This window comes from Eptesicus fuscus, chromosome 21 (assembly GCF_027574615.1).
Source record: "Eptesicus fuscus isolate TK198812 chromosome 21, DD_ASM_mEF_20220401, whole genome shotgun sequence".
Taxonomy (NCBI): domain Eukaryota; kingdom Metazoa; phylum Chordata; class Mammalia; order Chiroptera; family Vespertilionidae; genus Eptesicus; species Eptesicus fuscus.
This window is the reverse complement of record NC_072493.1, coordinates 44,175,746-44,197,023: the sequence shown is the minus strand read 5'-3', so window position 1 is coordinate 44,197,023 and position 21,278 is coordinate 44,175,746. Positions and strand designations below refer to the sequence as shown.

The following is a 21,278-nucleotide window of genomic DNA, read 5'->3' as shown; positions in this document are numbered from 1 at the left end:
AACCGGGTTAGGCGGTTCATCCTCCAGGGTCCATGGGAGATCGTGCCAGGCCTTGAATGCCAGGCGGAAGAAGGGGGCCTTGATCCAGAGGGCCTTGAGAGAAGGAAGGACGGGGTCAGATCTGGGTATTAGAAAAATCTCACGGGGGTGCATTCGAGGTGGGGGGGATGGGCAGGGAAGAGGAGGCCCTCAAAAAAATGAGGGGAGCAGACAAACAGAGCTGAGTGAGGGCCCAGGCTTCCCCATGCTCTCTGGGGTTCTCCCACCAACACGCACCACGCATGACCCCAACCCGTTTTACACCCCTCTGTCCCCAAACCCCAGGCCCAGGCCTGTCCTCGGAGAGGCATTCTTCTCTTACAACCCCCACGGCCCCACCCCTGAGGAAGACAAACCAACAACTAAGTCACGTGTCCTCCCAGGATGTGAGTGCGACAGGTGGTAGCTCCCCGGAGAGAGGCGCTAGAGGCGGCCAATCAATGACTCTCGCATCATTGATGTGTCTATCTCCCTCTCCCTTCCTCTCTGGAATCAATAGAAATATATATATATATATATATATATATATATATATATACACACATATATATATATATATACATATATATACACATATATATATATTTTTTTTTTAAGACAAATACAATTTTATGTTGAAATACTCCCTGCATGGGCTGGGGTGAGGAGCGAAGAAATACTCAGGACCAGAGGGAGTATCAGAAATGATAATCCATTTGTTTCACACATATTGAAGACAGCCCTATTTTGCCCAGAGTGGAATGAAATTGGAAGTTATTAAACATTCAAAGTCAATTCTGTCTCTCTCTTTTTTTTTTTTTAATTCTCACCCGAGGATATATTTTTATTTATTGAGAGAGAGAGAGAGAGAGAGAGAGAGAGAGAGAGAGAGAGGGAAACATCAATGTGAGACAGAAACATTGATTGGTTGCCTCTCGTACACGCCCCAACCGGGTATCTGCCCTGACCAGGAATTGAACCTGCAGCCTTCCTGGCGTACAGGAGGGCTCTTCAACTACCCTCTCTATCCCTCTGAGCCACCCGGCTGGGGCGACCCCGTGTCATTTTCACTAGAAGAGAGATGTGGTCCCAAGACAGAGGGGATATTTAAGAAGAACAGAGTCCCTCAGCTCCAAAGATCTTTAGAGTTGGAGAAAAAGCATTACAATGTCTTAAGAGCCAAGGAAATGTGAAATATATATATTATTGATTCTTTTACAGAAAGGGAGAGGGATAGAGAGTTAGAAACATTGGATGAGAGAGAAACATCGATCAGCTGCCCCCACACACCCCCCACTGGGGATGTGCCGCAACCAAGGTACATGCCCCTGACCGGAATCAAACCTGGGACCCTTCAGTCTGCAGGCTGACACTCTATCCACTGAGCCAAACCGGCTAGGGCGGAAATGTGAAATGTTGTCAAGGGGATGCGATAGGAAGCAGTGGTTGACTTTTATGAGGACAGGGAAATATTGAGTCCTGGGAAGGGACTGGGCCCGCTTTGACCAACCCCTTCTGCGAGTTATAAAGGGGTCACCAGGAGGAACCCAATCCATGTCCAGGCCAAAACCAACTTCAGCTCACCCTCTTTCTTAACGGCCAACAATAGCAATAAACACCTGGCACATGCCGTACGCTGTTCTAAAGGACTGTATCTATTAACTCATTTAATCCTCACCGCAAGCATTATTGTTCCCTAATTACAGAGAGGGCGGTGAGGCTTAGAGAGGCTCCAGGGATAGCCCAGAGCCTTATAGATAACTAGAGGCCTGGTGCACGAAATTCGTGCATGGGGGACGGGGTCTCTCAGCCCAGCCTGCACCCTCTCCAATCCGGGACCCCTGTGGGATGGGGCCTAAACCGGCAGTCGGACATCCCTCTCGCAATCCAGGACTGCTGGCTCCTAACAGCTGGCCTGCCTGCCTGCCTGATCACTCCTAAACACTCGCCTGCCTGCCTGATCGCCCCTAACTGCCTCTGCTTGCCAGCCTGATTGCCCCCTAACAGCCCCCCTGCCGGCCTGATCACTCCCTAACTGGTCCCCTACTGGCCTGGCCACCCCCTAACTGCCCCCCTGCTGGCCTGGTCGCCCCCTAACTGTCCGGAAGGAAGTCGGACATCCAGAAGATGTCCGGTTGACCCGGTCTAATTAGCATATTACCCTTTTATTAGTATAGATAGGTGGCCACATTGCCCTGGCTGGTGTGCTCAGTGGTTAGACCATTAACCCCCGGGGCACCAAAGGGTCTCGAGTTCGATTCCCAGTCAAGGGCACCTACCTGGGTTGTCGGTTCATCCCCAGCCCAGGTGGGGGTGCGTGCCGGAGGCAACCAATCAATGTGTCTCTCTCACACTGAGGTTTCTCTGTGTGTCTCTCTCTCCTCCCTCCCTCCCTTACACTCTCTCTAAAAAAAAAAAAAAAAAAAAAAACAATGGAAAAAATATCCTCGGGTGAAGATTAACAACAACAACAAGCAGATGCCACGTCAGAATTTGAGCATCAGGAGGTTGGTGCCGAGTTTGAGCTCCTCCCTGCTCTGCTATGTGAAAGTCTTCTTTCAATTCCTATATGCTTTCAAATTGAGCAGAAAAACTGTTTGAAGGCCCAGTCTTTTACATGCATATATTTTTATTGATTCTTTTTTGAGAGGGAGAGAGAGAAAAGCATCAATGTGGGGGAGGAACAGCGATCCGTTGCCCGGACTGGAAATCAAACCTGCAACCTGGGTATGTTTCCTGACTGGGTGCACGGGACGACGCTCTAACCACTGAGCAACACTGGCCAGGGCTAACGAATTCTTTTTTTTTTTTTTTAAGCAGAATCTTTGCACATTTGGTACTTAAGGTGCTTGTGTGTCTAAGAGAATCTCACTCGTCCTAGGGACAGCCTCGTGACTTCAGCTTCACGTATGTCATCGGTGTCCGATGTTTAAGTTGGAGTTGCACCAACTTCCTATCCAGTGTTGGGAGACTTGAGAAAGGCAACGTTGGTCACATATATACATGTAATATACAGAGACTAGAGGCCCAGTGCACGAAATTCGTGTACTGGGGGGGGGTGTCCCTCTCGCAGTCCAGGAGCCCTCAGGGGATGTCCGACTGACAGCTTAGGCCCACTCCCCATGGGAGCGCACTGGCTCAGGGCTTCTGGCTGAGTGGCACTCCCCCTGTGGGAGCACACTGACCACCAGGGGGCAGCTCCTGCATTTGGCATTGGCATCTGCCCCCTTGTGGTCAGTGGCCATTATAGCAACTGGTCATTCTGCCGTTTGGTCGATTTGCATATCAGCCTTTTATTATATAGGATGTGTGAATGTACTTTAATGCTGGGAGGTGTGTCTAACCATTGAAGGACTTCCTGAAGAGATCGAATGTGTTGGTTTTAGAGATGTAGTTTGAGATGTGTGAAGATACTTCGTTCCGAACGTTATTATAAAGAAATCACAAAAGTGTGTTAAACCCTGGCCAGTGGCTCAGTTGCTTAGAGTATTGTCCAGTACAACAAAAGGATGCGGGTTTCATCTCCGGTTCAGGGAGAGTATGGGAGGCAGCTGATCAGTGTTTCTCTCTCTCTCTTCCTCTCTCTCTAAAAATCGATGAAGCCCTAGCCAGTTTGGCTCAGTGGATAGAGCATCGGCCTGCGGACTGAAAGGTCCCAGGTTTGATTCCGGTCAAGGGCACATGACTGGGTTTTGGGCTCGATCCCCAGTGTGGGGCATACAGGAGGCAGCCGATCAATGATTCACATCATTGATGTTTCTATCTCTCTATCCCTCTCCCTTCCTCTCTGTAAAAAATTAATAAAATATCTTTTTAAAAAAATAAAAATTGAGATCAACCAAGACTTGTATGCATGCATATAAGCATAACCAATGGACAGAGACAGCAGGGGGGTGAGGGCACGTACAGGAGTGGGGTGGAGGGGCGATGGGGGGATATGGACACATATGTAATACCTTAACCAATAAAATAAATAAATAAATAAAAATTTAAGTGAAAGATAAAAAAAATAAAATAAAAATCGATGAAAAACATATCCTCAGGTGACGCTTTTTTAAAACGTGTTAAGACATATATAGAATGAGCCCAGCTGGTGTGGCTCAGTGGTTGAGCGTCGACCTATGAACCAGGAAGTCACGGTTCCATTCCTGGTCAGGGCACGCGCAGGGGTTGTGGTCCGATCCCCAGTGTGGGGTGCACAGGAGGCAGCCAATCAATGATTCTCTGTCATCATTGATATTTCTATCTCCCTCCCTCTCCCTTCCTCTCTGAAATCCATAAAAATATATATATTTTTAAAGACATATCTAGAATGAAAAGGTTTGCAAGCCCAACTTAAAAAACTAAGAAAGGACTAGGTTGTGGATGTGTCACTTTAACGCATGTAATAGTCAAAATAAACCTCAGAATTTTATATTTTTAAATATATTTTATTGATTTTTTTACAGAAAGAAAGGGAGAGGGATAGAGAGCCAGAAACATCGATGAGAGAGAAACATGGATCAGCTGCCTCCTGCACACCCCCCACTGGGGATGTACCCACAACCAAGGTACATGCCCCTGACTGAAACCGAACCTGGGACCCCTCAGCCTGCAGGCCGACGCTCTATCCACTGAGCCAAACCGGCCAGGGCAGAATTTTATTTTTTATATTTCCCCCTGTGCACTAAGCCAGCCTCAGAGCTCTAACACCCCCTCCCCCTTGTGACAGAGGGAGGGAGACAGCTATGGTTTCCCTTCAAGGCATGTGACCTCCACCAGGCCAGCATCTGTGTCCATTGGTTCTTGGACAGATGGGTCTGGCGCACAGTAGGTGCTCAGCATGCACGTGCTGAATGAGTGTGTGGCTCTTACAGCCTAGTGGGGACAGAGACTTGGAGTCACAGTGAGAGATGTTTGCACCCGGATGGAGGAAGAGGTCAGGAGAGGCAGCCCAGATGGCCCGGGACCAGGGACCAGGGAGGGAGAGGTCACCTTTTGGGTTCCCCACCCAGTGCCCCATTTCTCAAAGGCACCCATCAGCCTCAGGTGGCCCTGCCCAACTTTCTCACCCACGCCTGGCTGTTGCAGCTGGGCCACCTCACCTGCGGGGGAGGGTGGGGGAAGGGCGGGGGCAGGGCGGGGCCTGGATCCCGGCCCGTTCTCCTCCCTGCTCCGGCACCGGGGTGAAGGGCAGGAGAAGGGGTTGTGGGGTGTCTTGGCAAAGTGGCCTGAGTCTTCTGGACCCAAAATGCAGGGTTGGGGAGACGGAGGGACAGAAAGACACAGAGAGAGAGAGAGAGAGAGAGAGAGAGAGAGAGAGATTGAGGAGGATTGAGTCACAGAGGAGAGGAACAGGGGAGGAAAGGTACAGAGACCCAGAGGTGGAGAGAGATAGACCAGGAATCACAGGCACAGGAGGGGGCCATGAATATGATGGTGGTGGCGATGGCTGGACACTGCACACGTGTGTACACTCAGTTTCTTGTGCCCCAAGTATACGTCAATGAAGCCGTTTAAAAAAAATAAAGCAGACTCGACCATTCCAAGGGGTGTTTGACGAGCCAAGTACTCAGAAGCATTCAAAAGAGAGAGGATCAGGACTTGTGTGCATGCATATGAGCCTATCCAATGGTTAAGTTCAACAGGGGGTTGGGGCATCCGTGGGGAGGGGTGTGGGATGGGAATGGGGAGATGAGGACAAATATGTGACACCTTAATCAATAAAGAAATTTAAAAAAAAGAGAGAGAGAGAGAGAGGATCGTGGAGGCACCAAGAGCAAGACGCAGAGACACAGAAAGGCAGAGGGGGAGGGACAGAGGAACAGACACGTTGAGACACAGAGAGACCGGGATCCTTCCAAGGGGGTGGGGGTGGGAAGGAGGTGCGGGGAGGGAGAGAGAGAGGCCAAAAGTGGTACTCTGTGGACACCTTACACCGAAAGGGACGCGGGAAGGTTCGGAGGGAAGCAAAGAGGGGGAGGCGGAAGGTAGAAGAGTTTGAAACGCGGAGACGAGGCTTGGAAGGGGGACAGGGGGTGAGAGACGGCGCGGGGGACAAAGAGAAGCCTTGGGCCGAGCCGCGCGCCCAGAGCGCAGACCCCTCCCCATCCCCGGGGCCAGGAGGTAGGGAGTGGCTTTGGGGACTGGGTGGGGGGTGCTCCGGGGGCGGAAGTGGGGGGGAGGCAAGAGGAGTGATTGCTAAGACCCGCCAGGGCGCCTCACTACCTGGGAATGCGCCCCGGGCGGCAGTGGGTGGTTATAACCCAGACGGGGTGCCGGGAGCCGGGGAGGAGGCCAGACGGCGCGGGCCCGAGACGTCTGCGCTGAGCTGGGAGCGGGCTCCCCACCCCCCTGCCTGGGGGACGTGCAGGTGAGGCCGGGGGAGGGGGACCCCCGCAGGTGAGGGCCGGGGAGGGGGCAGCGAGGGAGAGGCAGTTCTCTCTGTCCTCCCTCCTCGCCCCGACTGCAGGGTCGATTACCAGGTCCCTCTCCGCCCTGGGACCCGGGGGCGGGGAGGATGGAGAGTGGGGTTCCCTCACCACTCGGGCCTCCCGCTCTCTGTCCCCCTGCCAGGCGCAGTGACCATGGCGACGACAGGACCGCCCTGGACGTGGATGGTGGGTGCCCTGCTCGCAGCTCTCCTTCTGCGGGTGACAGGTAAGCAGAGAGGTGTGCTGTGTGCGGGGAGGGGGCTCTGTGGCCCGGGGGCACCTGAGGGCGTGGGGGCTGCACGGACTGGCACCCCGGGCGAGTGTGAGTGCACGTCCGTATCAGTGACTGTGTGACTGTGGCTGGTGCAAGATTTTGTGTGGCTCCACTTAGGCCCGTTGGACGGCGTGAGGCCCTACGCGCAGGTGATTGCAGGTGACTGCGTGTTTGTGCGGGTGGTTGTATGTTACTGTGTGTGCGGGTGATTATAGGTGACTGTATTTGTGCAGGTGATTGAATGTGACTGTGTGTTTGTGCGGGTGATTGTAGGTGACTGCGTGTTTGTGCGGGTGATTGCAGGTGACTGCGTGTTTGTGCGGGTGATTGTATGTTACTGTGTGTGCGGGTGATTATAGGTGACTGTGCGTTTGTGCGGGTGATTGAATGTGACTGTGTTTGTGCGGGTGATTGTATGTGACTGCATGTTTGTGCGGGTGATTGAATGTGACTGTGTGTTTGTGCGGGTGATTGTATGTGACTGTGTGTTTGTGCGGGTGATTGAATGTGACTGTGTGTTTGTGCGGGTGATTGAATGTGACTGTGTGTTTGTGCGGGTGATTGCAGGTGACTGCGTGTTTGTGCGGATGATTGAATGTGACTGCGTGTTTGTGCGGGTGATTGCAGGTGACTGCATGTTTGTGCAGGTGATTGAATGTGACTGTGTGTGCGGATGATTGCAGGTGACTGCATGTTTGTGCGGGTGATTGCAGGTGACTGCGTGTTTGTGCGGATGATTGAATGTGACTGTGTGTGCGGATGATTGTAGGTGACTGCGTGTTTGTGCGGGTGATTATAGGTGACTGTGCGTTTGTGCGGGTGATTGAATGTGACTGTGTTTGTGCGGGTGATTGAATGTGACTGTGTTTGTGCGGGTGATTGTATGTGACTGTGTGTGCGGGTGATTGAATGTGACTGTGATTGTGCAGGTGATTGAATGTGACTGTGTGTTTGTGCGGGTGATTGCAGGTGACTGTGCATTTGTGCAGGTGACTGTAGGTGACTGCGTGTTTGTGCGGGGCTGTGTGTGCGCCAGTGCAGCTCAGTGTGGGATTGCTCTCCCTCTGAGACAGTGGCTGTGTGAAGGCGGATGGTGCCCGTGTGCCATGGCACCAACATGCCTGTGTGCATGGTCTGCACATGCGTGCGTATGAGGTATGCAGGCGTGTCACTGAGGCACTGTGGGTGTGAGAGCAGGTAAGGCCTCCCCCAGTGTGTGCGTCTGGGCAGTGTGCACCACGAGGCAGCGGTGTGTGCAGCTCTCCCTGGGAGGCAATGCGTGTGCGCTTGTCTGTGACAGCTGTGGTGTGCGTGTTTCCTGGGGGGGTGCGTGTTTCCTGAGGTGTGTGCGTGTTTCCTGGGCGGGGCGTGTTTCCTGGGGTGTGTGCGTGTTTCCTGGGGGTGTGCGTGTTTCCTGGGGGTGTGCGTGTTTCCTGGAGTGTGTGTGTATTTCCTGGGCGGGGCGTGTTTCCTGGGGTGTGTGCGTGTTTCCTGGGGTGTGTGCGTGTTTCCTGGGGGGGTGCGTGTTTCCTGGGCGTGGCGTGTTTCCTGGGGTGTGTGCGTGTTTCCTGGAGTGTGTGCGTGTTTCCTGGGGGTGTGCGTGTTTCCTGGGGTGTGCGTGTTTCCTGGGGTGTGTGCGTGTTTCCTGGGGTGTGCGTATTTCCTGGGGTGTGCGTGTTTCCTGGGGTGTGTGCGTGTTTCCTGGGGTGTGTGCGTGTTTCCTGGGGGTGTGCGTGTTTCCTGGGGTGTGTGCGTGTTTCCTGGAGTGTGTGCATGTTCCTGAGGGTGTGTGCGTGTTTCCTGAGGGTGTGTGCGTGTTTCCTGAGGGTGTGTGCGTGTTTCCTGGGTCGTCAGCAAGAGCATGAACTGAACAAGCTATGGGGGGCTGGTGATGGAGTGGGGTGTCGTGTCTGGGGGTTTGTGGGGGGAGGAGCATTCAGGAGGCGCCTTGTGTCGGAGAACCAGCTCTGCTCTCCCCTCCGCGGGGCTCCCCAGGCTGAGTTCTGCTGGGCCCACCTGTGCGCCCTGACCCTGACCCTGCCCTCAGCCACACCTCAGTGCAGGCCACACCCACAGTCAGGGCCCTGGGCTGTGCCCACCCCTCAGCCTCTAGGACTCCCCTGCTGCACCTCCGCCCTCAATTCCTAGAGCCCAGCCCCACCTCCGCTCCCCAAAGCCCGGCTCTTTGTAGTCTGACTGCCCAGGTGACCCTGGCCTTGGCCCCACCCAGGTCGGTTCCAAGCCCCTCCCACACCCAGGCTCGGCCGCCTCCAGCCCTGACCCCATTCCCTGAGGCCTGGCCACACTCCTCGAAACCAGGCCCCACCCCTAAAGCCCCAGCCACAGGCCCCACCCCCTGAGCACCCCAGCTCCACCCCCTGACCCTTGGACCCACCCCTGAGGTTGTCCAGTTTTACCCTCCCCGTCCCACCCACTAACCTCTGACCACTCCTAGGGATCTCGAGATCTCGCCCAAGTCCACTCTCACCACCTGAGCCTGGACCCTGCCCTTGAACTCTAAGCCTCGCTCCCTCCGCGGCTCACTGATCTCCAAGCTCCACCTCTAGACCCCTGGCCCCGCCCCTAGACCCCTGGCCCCGCCCCTAGACCCTTGGCCCCCCTCCCCCCGACGGGAGCGCCCTTCAGAAATCCCACCTGACCTCCTCGGGCTGTCCCAGACCCACCCTGAGTCCCAGCTCCACCTCCGAGCCCCTTCCCTCCTGTTTCCTGCGCCCAGAGCCTGTTCTTGCAAATGATGGTGCTGCCTGCAGCAACGCCCCTGCCTCCGGGGCATCTGGGAGCACCCGGGACCTCCCAGCCGGGACCAGAGAGGGCACCCGGGACCTCCCAGCCGGGACCAGAGAGGGCACCCGGGACCTCCCAGCCGGGACCAGAGAGGGCACCCGGGACCTCCCTGCCGGGACCAGAGAGGGCACCCGGGACCTCCCTGCCGGGACCAGAGAGGGCACCCGGGACCTCCCAGCCGGGACCAGAGAGGGCACCCGGGACCTCCCAGCCGGGACCAGAGAGGGCACCCGGGAGAACGAGAGCAGCGACCGCATCGTCAACGGGACGGAATGCGAGGCGCACGCCCAGCCGTGGCAGGCCGCGCTGCTGCTGAAACCCAACCAGCTCTACTGCGGGGCGGTGCTGGTGGCCCCGCAGTGGCTGCTCACGGCCGCCCACTGCCACAAGAAGTGAGTGGGGCCCTCACCCAGCAGGGCTGGAGGGTGGGGGGACGGGGAGGCGGCCTGGAGGCCCAGGGCTGGGGGAGGTGGGTTGGGGCTGAGGGAGCAAGAGGAGGTAGAGTTGGGGATGGGATCAAGGATGGAGTTGGAGCCCTGCTTGGGTTGGCTCAGTGGGTAGAGCCTCGGCCTCCAGGACTGAAGGGTCCCAGGTTCGATTCCCGTCAGGGGCACATGCCCAGGTTGCAGGCTCCATCCCCAGCGGGTGGCGTGCAGGAGGCAGCTGATCAATGATTCTCTCTCATCGTTGATGTTTCTATCTCTCTCTCCCTCTCCCTTCCTCTCGGAAATCAATAAAAAAAAATAATAATTTTTTTAAAAAAATAATATATTTTTATTGATATTTATTGATATGGCCCCTACTGGGGATTGAAACTGCAACCCAGGCATGTACCCTAACCAGGAATCGAACCGTGACCTCCTGGTTTAAATACATATATATATTAGAGGCCCAGTGCATGAATTCGTGCATGGGTGGGGTCCGGCCAGCCTGGCCAGGGGGAGGGGACATGGGCAGTTGGCCGGCCTGCCTGCTGGTCAAACTCCTGGTCGAGGGGACAATTTGCATATTAACCTTTTATTATATAGGATAGGAATACACTGAGTGGCCAGATTATTATGCATTCAGAGATCATAATAATCTAGGCCACTCAGTGTGTGTATATATATATATATTAAGGATGGAGTTGGGGGAAAGAGTGGGGTGAGGACAGGGTTAAGTTGGGGAGAGGGTTGTGGGTGGGGATGGAGTTAGGGATGGGTTGGATTTGGAGGTAGGAATGCACAGGTTGATGGTTTGGGGTGGGTAAGGCATTAGGGATGGGGTTAGAGTTGGGCTTGAGGTTGGGAATGGGGATGGGCATGTATCTGCTGATGGTTTGGGATGGGCACGGCACTGTGGTTGGCTCTAGAGTCGGAATGGGTGGCTATAGGGATGGTGTTGGATAAAGTTGATATTGGGAATAGATGCGGGATTAGGGTTATGGGTGGGGTTGGAGATGGTTGGCTTGGAGGTTGGGGATGGTTAGGTTTGGGGTTGGGGATGCATATGTTGGTGGCTTCTGTGTGGGGAAAGGATTCAGGTGGGAGTTGGGGATGGGGTGGGGATGAGTTGGGGCTGGGGTGGGGATAGGCATGGGGTTGGAGATAAAGATGGTGTTGGGCTGGTGGATTGGGGTTGGGACCAGGTTTTCGGCTGCGGTTGGCCTTGGATACGGGGCTAGGGATCGGGGTTGGTGGTGATCTGCACCGTCTTCCTCAGAATTTTCAAAATCCGCCTCGGCCACCACTCCCTGTCACCGGTATATGAACAAGGGCAGCAGCTGTTCCGAGGGGTCAAATCCATCCCCCACCCTGGCTTCTCCCGCCCTGGCCACACCAATGACCTGATGCTCATCAAACTGAACCGGAGAATCATGGAGACGCAGAACGTCAAGCCTATCAACATCTCCTCGCACTGTCCAGCCGTTGGCACCAGCTGCTTGGTGTCCGGCTGGGGGACAACCAGCAGCCCCCAAGGTGAGTGTCCAGGTCCGTGTGTGTGCGTGTGTGTGTGTGTGTGTGTGTGTGTGTCACTCCTCATCTGAGCATACGCTCTTCATGGATGAGAGAGAGAGGAAAGGAGAGGGAGAGAGAGAGAGAACATCGATTGGTTGCCTCAACCTGGGGTGGGGAGCGAACCTGCGACCCAGGCACATGCCCTTTGACCTGGAACCCAACCCATGACCCTTCGGTGCACAGGTTGTCGCTCCATCCACTGAGCCACACCAGCCAGGGCTCCAGGTCCCTCCTGATGCTCACGCATGCCTGCCTTCTCCCTGTCTCTGTCTGAGCACTCTGCCCCTCCCCGTCTCTCCCCGCCACTCACGGAGGTCCCACCCTGCACGTCTCTGCCTGCAGTGAACTTCCCCAAGGCCCTCCAGTGCCTGAACATCACAGTGCTGAATCACGAGAGGTGCAAGCAGGCCTACCCGAACCAGATAGACAACACCATGTTCTGTGCCGGCGACGAAGCGGGCAGAGACTCCTGCCAGGTAAGAGCTGAGACGACCATGCGCTCGGCAGGTTCACGCTGAGTGCCGCCTGTGGAACCCGGGACCTGGCTCAGCGCTGCGAATCCAGCCACGGCCAAACCCGCCAGGACCCCGGTTCTCACCGTGCTCATGCTGTGGACAGCGCTGTCCATCTATATATATAAAAGGCTAATAGGTTAAGTGTCCGACTGTCCGGCCGGTCGCTATGATGTGCACTGACCACCAGGGGGCAGATGCTCAGCGCAGGGGCTGCCGAGCTGCAGTGACTTGGCAGCAGCGGTTCTTGGGTGACGCACCCTGAAACCAGAGAGGAGGGAGCCCGATTCCTCGTGGGGCCGCACGATTCCACCTTCGGCCGTGGGGTATGTTGTTGCTGGGGCACTGTCGGCCCTAAATCTGGTTTACTGCACACTTGTGTTTGCGTTCCACATCCTGTATGACAGCAACTCTGCAGAGTGCCCTCTTGTACTCCAGGACCCCTCAGGGGATGTCGGAGAGCTGGTTTCGACCCGATCCCCACAGACCAGGCCGGGGGACCCCACCTGCCGGAGGGACCCCACTCACTCTGAATACGCTGGGGAGGAACCACGGGAGGTTGGCTCCAGGGCGTGTCCGGCCCATCTCGCCCAGTCCCACCCCACCGGCCACCTTCTAATTAATTTCCTTTCAATGTGCACAAATCTGTGCACAGGGTCACTAATAAGAATATAATAGTGTGAGGCATGCCTGTAATTTTTAATTTTTTTTAAATATACTTTATTGATTTTTTACAGAGAGGAAGAGAGAGGGACAGAGTTAGAAACATCGATCAGCCGCCTCCTACACACCCCCTACTGGGGATGTGCCCGCAACCAAGGCACATGCCCTTGACCGGAATCGAACCTGGGACCCTTGAGTCCGCAGGCCGACGCTCTATCCACTGAGCCAAACCGGTTTCGGCCCTGTAATTTTTTAAGTTTTCCAGTAGCAACATTATTAAATATATTTTTATTGATTTCAGAGAGGAAGGGAAAGGGAAGGGAGAGATAGAAACATCGATGATGAGAGAGAATCATTGATTGGCTGCCTCCTGCATGCCCCCTACTGGGGATCGAACCCACAACCTGGGCATGTGCCCTTGACTGGAATTGAACCAGGGATCCTTCAGTCCACAGGCTGACGCTCTTGCCACTGAGCCAAAGCAGCTAGGGCTGGCAACATTTTTTTAAAGTAAAAAAAATTAGGTGAAATTAACTATCTTAATAATATGTTATATTTAACCCAATGTGTCTTAATTAATTTCACAATCTATATACATAAAAGCCTAAGCGACCGTCTGACCGTTCAACCAGTAGCTATGACATACACTGACCACCAGGAGGCAGACACTCAGTGCACAGGCATGGAAACATGCAACAGACTGATGAATCTCAGAGGGAAGGGGGAGGGAGGAGAATGTGAAGAGATTAACCAAAGATCTTACATGCATACTAGAGGCCCAGTGCATGGATTCGTGCACCAGTGGGGTCTTTCATCCTGGCCTGCCGGGATTGGGCCGAAACCAGCAGTCCAATATCCCCCGAGGGGTCCCGGATTGCGAGAGTGTGCAGGCCAAGCCAAGGGACCCCACCAGTGCACAAATCCGTGCACTGGGCCTCTAGTGCAATTAATATAAATCAATTGTAAAATGAACTATTTTACATCCTTTTTTTTTTTCAATTGTAAGTCTTTGAAAGACAGTGTGTAATTTTTTTTTTTTTTAACCCTCACCTGAGGATATGTTTTTATTGATTTTTAGAGAGAGAGTCAGGGAGAGAGAGAAAGAGAGAAACATCAATTGGTTGCCTCCCAAATGCATCCCGACTGGGGATCGAACCTGCAACCTAGGTATGGGCCCACCACCTTTTGGTGTTCGGGACAGGGCTCCAACCAACTGAGCCACCCGGCCAGGACAGCCAGTGTGTACATACTTCTCCACGGCCAGCCAACGTGGGCTAGCCTTCATGTGCTCAGCAGCCCCCGGTGGCGAGTGGCTCCTGTGTAAGACAGCACAGCTCTAGAGGGAGAGGGGAAGGCGGCTGTGCATGGTGTGCACTGCACAAAGAGATCGGGTCTCAGGGGGCACCCTTCCCATGAGGCACCTCACAGTGTCTCCTGTGTATTATGGCGAATTTCACGCAGACGGCAGGGAAGTGTCTTGTTCCCACAAAATTTGTAGCATGAAGGTTTTTCAACAAATGCTAGTAAGATGTCTTGAAGAAGGAAAACAGAAACCCATGCTAGGTACTTAAAAAAGAAGGAGAAGAATGTGAGCCCTGGCCAGTGTGGCTCAGTTGGTTGGGCATCATCCCGTGCACGGAAAGGCTGCCGGTTCAATTCCCAGTCAGGGCACATGCCCGGGATGGGGGCTCGATCCCTCATGGGGGCCTCATAGGAGGCAGCTGGTCCATGTTTGATGTTTCTCTCTTTCCTTCTCCCATCCTCTCTCTCTAAAAAAAAAGTCAGTAAAAATCTTTTTTTTAAAGAATGTTTAATATATAAGATTGATACCGAAGTTGTTGAAAGGGCTAGAGGAGCAAAAAGGTTTTTAAAAATGGCCAAGAAACTGCATAAATCGAGTCATTTCAGAGACTGGTAAGGGCTATGCAGAAAATAAAACATAGTTCTATGATAGCAAGTGATGGGGGGCAGCATCCACAATGGTGCTTGGGAGGGCCTCCTGGAAGAGGTGGCATATGAGCAGGGACTGAATGACACAAAGGAGCCAGCCTTGCGAAGGTTAAAGGGCAAGGAAAGCATGTGCAAAGGTCCTGAGGCAGAGAGGAGTTTAGCTGATTCAAAGAACAGAAAGAAGCCAGTGTGTTTGGGGACAGTGTCTGGGGGAGTAATGGGGACCAGTAGGAGTTGAGGCTGGAGAGAGGGATGGGGGTCAGTGTTCAACAATATTTCTTGATCCCCAACACAGAGTTTCTCTGTGTTCTCATGGAAGCTACATCTATTGAGGATGATAGAAATTAAAATTAAACACCAATCAGGATCCTTGCCCTGTACGCGGGCCCCAAGGATTCTAGTGGGATGTACATTATCAAGCTCTTAAACACCCTCTTCCCCCCAAATTTTACAAACCTCACCATTGCAGCAGCTTCCCAGGTCTCCCCATTTCAGTTCTGTTCCCACTTAACCGTAGACGCACGCACCTCTGGAGAGAGGGGTGGGGGTGGGGGTTATCGGAAGAAAACACATCTAGTTTGAATGCCAGCCTTTGAAACCGTTTAGCCTGGTACCTTGTGTTTCGTTGTTTTGTTTGGGGGAGGGGGGGGGTTGTATGGTTTGGTTTGGTTTGGTTTGGTTGTTTTGTTGGGGTTTTTTGCAGACTACAAGTTGGTTTTTCATACCAGTGTGTGGGCTTGGCCACTAAAAGCAGGAAATAATAACAACAATATTAACATGAGTGATATAATAACGAGAGCGGCTAATTGCTGAAGTGGTTCGCTTAGTCAGCCGATGAGCTTCCCTTAAGGGTTGTTATTATTGGCTCTCCTTAGCAGACCAGGAGCCTCGGCTCAGCGCACTTAACCCACGGCCTCTCCAAAGAAACCCTCCAGGGAGAGTAAACCGAAAATCATGAGACAAATTAAGCCACAAGAGAGCTGAAATTTAGAGGTCTGGGGAGGGAAGGTCTTTTGCCTTGAAATGGTGTCTGCTGGTGGGGAAAGAGGCCAGGCCTTAGGCTTTCTTTCCACCGACGCCAGGCTCTGCGGAGTCATTCACAATTTGTAAAGACATAAAAAAGAAAAGGCAGTAAAGAGTGGCGAGTACTATTATAGGGGGGTAATTACAGGGAAGCTACGGAGAATCCAGCCTCAGCAACCCAGATGAGTCCGTGGGGGCAGTTCTGTCCGCGAAAGAAGTCCCAAACCTCAAGAAAGGTTTAAAGAGTTTATTTGAGCCAGACCCCAAAGCAAAATCTCAAAAGCTTGAGACCATGGTCCAGGGGATGGCAGGCTAGTGGTTTATTTTATTACTAGAGGCCCTCGTCCTGCGGGGATCGAGCTGAAACGGGCTCTCCGACATCCCCCAAGGGGTCCCGGATTGCGAGAGGGCACAGGCCAGGCTGAGGGACCCCCACCCGTGCACGATCAGGGCCAGGGAGGGACCGCGGGAGGGCTCCAGGGTGTGTCCGGCCCGTCTCACCCAGTCCTGATCCGCCGGACCCCAGCAGCAAGCTAACCTACCAGTCGGAGCATCTGCCCCCTGGTGATCAGCGCACGTCATAACAACTGGTCGAACGGTCGGAGGGACGATTAGCATATTAGGCTTTTATATATATAGATAGATCAGCATCAATGCAGAAGCGGTAAGGAAGGTTGCATGATACCCAGGGGTGGTGGGTGAAGGAGGTGGGAGAAAACGGGGGGTGGGTTACTTTCAGTTGCTGAGCTCATCAGACTCACCAGGGAGCCCCCTTTTCATTCACAGTTTTTAACGGAGGGAGGGGAGGGGTAATTCTGCACCCCCCAGGGGATATATGGCAATGCCTGGAGATACTTTTGATTGTGAGGGGGCTGGGGGGAAGAGAAAGGAGGGAAACTGCTGGTATCTAGTGGGCAGAGGCCAAGGATGCTGCTGAACCTCTTTTCTTTTTTTCTTTTTCTTTTTTTTTTTTAATGGATGGTCACACTTTTAAGGTACTTCCTCCGGTCAAACCTCCCATATTTTTTATTTTTAAATATATTTTATTGATTTTTTTTACAGAGAGGAAGGAAGAGGGATAGGGAGCTAGAAACATCGATGAGAGAGAAACATCGATCAGCTGCCTCCTGCACACCTCCCTACTGGGGACGTGCCCGCAACCAAGGTACCTGCCCTTGACCAGAATTGAACCTGGGACCCTTCAGTCCGCAGGCCGACACTCTATCCCCTGAGCCACACCGGCTAGGGCTGCTGAACCTCTTACAACACACAGGACAGCCTCCCCCTGCGAGGAATTGCCCGGCCCCAGTGTCAACGGGTTGAGAGTGTCTCCCCAGGACTGAGATCTGCCGCTCTGCAAAAGTGAGGTGGTCTCAGTAGGAGCAGAAGTGCCGTCGGGGGAGGGTGAAGAGCGAGGGAGGGAGAGAAAGGAGCGTCCGGTTGGAGAAACACGGCACTCTGCGCCTGGAGGAGAGCGTGAGAGAAACAGCGAGAGATGCGTGGGAGAGACAGACAGTGGAGGGGGTGGGGGTGGGTCGGGACGGACGGACGGAGGGAGGGAGGGACAAAAGATGGGTGTCGGGTGGACTGTTAACATCCTCCCTCTCCGTCTCTCTCTGTCTTTATCCGTGTCCCTTCCTCTGCCTGCGCTTCCCATCTCTGTGTCTCTCTGGATGCCCCGCCCCTTCTTCGTCTGTGTCTCCCTCTCTCCACCTCCCCACGTCTCTGCTTCTCCCTGCGCCCCCCTTTCCTCCCCGCAGGGTGATTCCGGGGGCCCCGTGGTCTGCAACGGCACCCTGCAGGGCCTGGTGTCCTGGGGGGACTTCCCCTGCGCTCAGCCCGACAAGCCCGGCGTCTACACCAACCTCTGCATGTTCACCAAGTGGATCCGGGACACCATCCAGGCCAACTCCTGAGTCCTCCCAGGCCCCCTGCATGTCCTCTCGCCGCTGCAGGGACCTGACACTCCTTCCAGACCCCCCAATCCTTCCCCGAGGATGCTGAGGATGTGACCTCCAGCCCCCCGAGTTTCCAGCGCCTCCCTTCCCCGACAGGGGACTGATCCCATCCCTGCAGCTGGCTCCCGGGGGCCTGTCCTGCAAAGGCCAGAAATAAAGCGTCCAAGGAGAAGTGGACTCTGTGTGTGGTCTTCTTCCCCCCCCCTCGCCCCCCAACCCCCCGGCACTCCCTGGACCCCGGGCAGGGCAGCCCCTCCCTGCTACGGGGCTGGCTCTGGGGGGTTATTTCCGAGGCAAGACCCAGGTCCTCTCCAGCTGCTTCCCACGTTCTTCCCAATATTGAGCGAGTGTCTGACTGTCGGGTGCCGGGAACTGTCCCAGGGGCTGGGAACACCTCAACGGGCAAAACACAGAAAAAATTCCTGCCCCTTGGAGCTCACGCTCCAGGCAGAGAAGACAGAGCATAAGGAGATGGACAAACACATTCGGTGTGATTGAGAATGTGTAAATGACCCGAATCAAATGAGAACGGGGCACGAGGAAAGAGAGGGAGGCTGGGGGGAGGGGGCTGTTTATATTAGACGAGAGGCCCGGTGCACGAGATTCGTGCACTGGGTGGGGGCAGGGTCCCTCAGCCCGGCCTGCGCCCTCTCGCAGTCCGGGAGCCCTTGAGGGATGTCCGACTGCCGCAGAGGCGGGAGAGGCTCCCGCCACCACCACTGTGCTCGCCAGCTGTGAGCCCAGCTTCTGGCTGAGCGGCGCTCCCCCTGTGGGAGTGCACTGACCACCAGGGGGCAGCGCCTGCATTTGAGCGTCCGCCCCCTGGTGGTCAGTGCGCATCATAGCGACCGGTCGTTCCCCAGGCCGGTCGATTTGCATATTAGCCTTTTACTCTATGGGATGGTCATGTCCTAAACCCTGGAACCTGTGAATACGTGACCATGTAGGGCAAAGGGCCTTTGCGGGTGTGGTTATGTTAAGGGTCTTGAGATAGAAGTATTGTCCTGGGTTATCTGGGTGGGACCATGGTAATTCCCGGGATCCTCAAAGAGGGAGTGGGGTCAGAATGAGAGATGCGATGATGCTAAGAGCTGGTTTGGATGAAGGCAGAGCCGGGGCCTGGGAGTGCAGGCAGCAATGGACTCCCCCCCCGCCCCCGCCCCCGCCCCACCAGCCTCCCAGGACCCCGGCTGCCTCCCAAAGTCTTGACTGTAGCCCATCCAGGCCCGTTTGGGACGTCCGACCTGGAGCTGAACGAGAATAAACGTGTGTTGTTTGAAGCCCCTAACCGTGTGGTCATTTGTCACAGCAGCCCTGGGGCACTGTGGGTGGCATTTGCACTGAGACCTGCAGGCTGACACGTGACAACCCCATGGTTAACCGGGGGCCTGGGGTTCCAGCCCGAGAGGAGGACAAGGGCAAAGGGTCAGAGGTGAGGACAGGCGGGGCGTGTCCCTGTTGAAGTCGGACACAGAGACCAGCCGGAACAAGCAAAACCAGGTTAGCTGTGTTCTGCGTGAAGAACACGAAATGTGTTTGTCTAGATCCGTGGTCGGCAAACTGCGGCTCTCGAGCCACATGCGGCTCTTTGGCCCCTTGAGTGTGGCTCTTCCACAAAATACCACGGCCTGGGCGAGTATATTTTGAAGAAGTGGCATTAGAAGAAGTTTAAGTTTTTTTGTTTGTTTGTGTTTTTTTTCGGGTTTTTTTTAATTATTTTTATTTATTTTAGAGAGGAAGGGAGAGGGATAGAGAGAGATAGAAACATCAATGATAAGAGAGAATCATTGATCAGCTGCCTCCTGCACGCCCCCTACTGGGGATTGAGCCTGCAACCCAGGCATGTGCCCTTGGCCGGAATCGAACCTGGGACCCTTCAGTCCACAGGCTGACGCTCTATCCACTGAGCCAAACTGGCTAGGGCAGAAGAAGTTTAAGTTTAAAAAATTTGGCTCTCAAAAGAAATTTCAATCGTTGTACTGTTGATATTTGGCTCTGTTGACTAATGAGTTTGCCGATCACTGTTCTAGATAGATTTATAGGAATATAATACATTTACATAAATAAAGTCACACAGCATCCCTGGCCAGGTGGCTCAGTTGATTGGAGCATCATCCCACACACCCAAAAGGTTGTGGGTTCGATTTCCGCAGTCGGGGCACGTACCTAGGTTGTGGGTTTGATCCCCAGTCGGGGCATATACAGGAGGCAGCTGATGGATGTTTCTCTCTCACATCAATGTTTCTCTCTCTCGCCCTCTCTCTCAAAAATCTATAAAACATATCCTCAGATGAGGATTTAAATAAAATAAAAAATCACACAGCATTTGTTTTTTGTTCAATATTCTATTTGTGTGGTTCCTCCAGATTTTTGTCTATCGTTGCAAAACATCTCACCTCATCACTATTGTGTAAATGTACTCCAATTGGCTTAACAATTCTTATTGTGAATTTGGCCCGTGTGAAGGTAATGTGCTGGTGTATATTTTTTGCTAAATTTACGATGAAGAGTGTGGGAGACAGCCTGGTCAGCATGGCTCAGTGGTTGAGCGTCGACCTACGAACCAGGAGTTCAGAGTTCGATTCCCAGTCAGGGCATATGCCCAAGTTGCCGGCTCGATCCCCAGTGTGGGGCATGCAGGAGGCCACCGATCCATGATTCTCTCTCATCATCGATGTTTCTTCTCTCTCTCTCTCCCTCTTGCTTCCTCTCTGAAATCAACAAAAATAAAATAAGAAGAGAGTGGGGGACGAATGCATTAGGTACTCTTGTAAAATTGTAAGCGGAGAGAAGCAGTGAGCTTGACTATCTGTTCGATCTCTGTGCTTCCTGATGGCAGAGCCCAGATGCACGGGGGTCAGCTTTAGGCGGAAGGGCGAGCGGAATATCGGGAGGGAGGCGTGTGAGCCAGGAGGCCGAGGCGGGTGGACGAGTCCGACGAAGCCACGAGGCAAGTGGGGCAAAACTGAGTTGCAGTTGTCATTCTGTCCCCCATGCATTACCTTCTGAGGCCAGCTGCTCCTCCAGGGGCCCGTGACCCAGATAAAGACACCCCCCCACACACACACACACACATACACACACACACACCTGGGCTGCCACGCCATCTGGTTCCCAGCCGTAAGCTGTAAGCTGGAACCTAGTGGCTGGGTTTTCCTGGGAAGTTTTTGTTTTGCTGAGAAAAGGGAGGGCCTACGCTTGGACCTCCCCCTTCTTCTCACCGGGAATGTGGGTGCCCGGATGTGGGCCAGGCATCTTGCATCCTAAAGACAACAGCCACAGGATAGAGATGGGACCACACAGGCCCGACGTGGGGTGGCTCAGTGGGTAGAGCATCGGCCTGCAGACCAAGGGGTCCCGGGTTTGATTCCGGGGTTTGGTTCCGGTCAAGGGCATGTACCTCGGTTTCAGGCTCTTCCCCAGCCTGGGCCCCGGTTGGGGCGTGTGCAGGAGGCAACCAATCGATGTGTCTCTGTCACATGGATATTTCCCTGTCTTTCCCTCTCTTCCACTCTCTCTAAAAATCAATGGAAAAATATCCTCGGGCGAGGAGTCACAAAACAAACAAAAAAAAAAAAGGTTGGGCCCACATGAAGTAAGAAGCCTGCGCTTTGGGTGACTTGCTTTGAAGCATAGTAACCTCCATCTTGTATAAAAAAAAAACT

The 21,278-nt window shown here is 53.9% G+C and overlaps 1 protein-coding gene across 3 annotated transcripts; it reads left to right on the top strand.

The window, feature by feature from the left end:
* The first annotated feature begins 5,892 nt into the window (after window positions 1–5,892).
* On the top strand, window positions 5,893–17,784 carry LOC103297746 (kallikrein-5-like). 3 transcript variants are annotated; one of them, XM_054710152.1, is made up of 6 exons: window positions 5,893–6,035; window positions 6,574–6,657; window positions 9,443–9,902; window positions 11,212–11,468; window positions 11,850–11,983; window positions 17,416–17,784. In XM_054710152.1, exons 2-6 carry the CDS (start codon window positions 6,585–6,587, stop codon window positions 17,569–17,571), a joined length of 1,080 nt encoding a protein of 359 aa, XP_054566127.1. In that variant the 5' UTR covers window positions 5,893–6,035; window positions 6,574–6,584; the 3' UTR covers window positions 17,572–17,784. The 3 variants fall into 3 exon arrangements, with proteins under 3 accessions (XP_054566127.1, XP_054566128.1, XP_054566126.1); XM_054710153.1 differs by lacking the exon at window positions 5,893–6,035 and adding an exon at window positions 6,042–6,123; XM_054710151.1 differs by lacking the exon at window positions 5,893–6,035 and adding an exon at window positions 6,264–6,370.
* The last annotated feature ends 3,494 nt before the right edge of the window (window positions 17,785–21,278 follow it).

Bases quoted from the DNA above. Each gene is read 5' to 3' on its own strand.
- LOC103297746 (XM_054710152.1), top strand. From the start codon at position 6,585: ATGGCGACGACAGGACCGCCCTGGACGTGGATGGTGGGTGCCCTGCTC. The intron at 6,658-9,442 runs GTAAGCAGAGAG...TCCTGCGCCCAG, and splicing joins TCTCCTTCTGCGGGTGACAG to AGCCTGTTCTTGCAAATGAT. The intron at 9,903-11,211 runs GTGAGTGGGGCC...CGTCTTCCTCAG, and splicing joins GCCGCCCACTGCCACAAGAA to AATTTTCAAAATCCGCCTCG.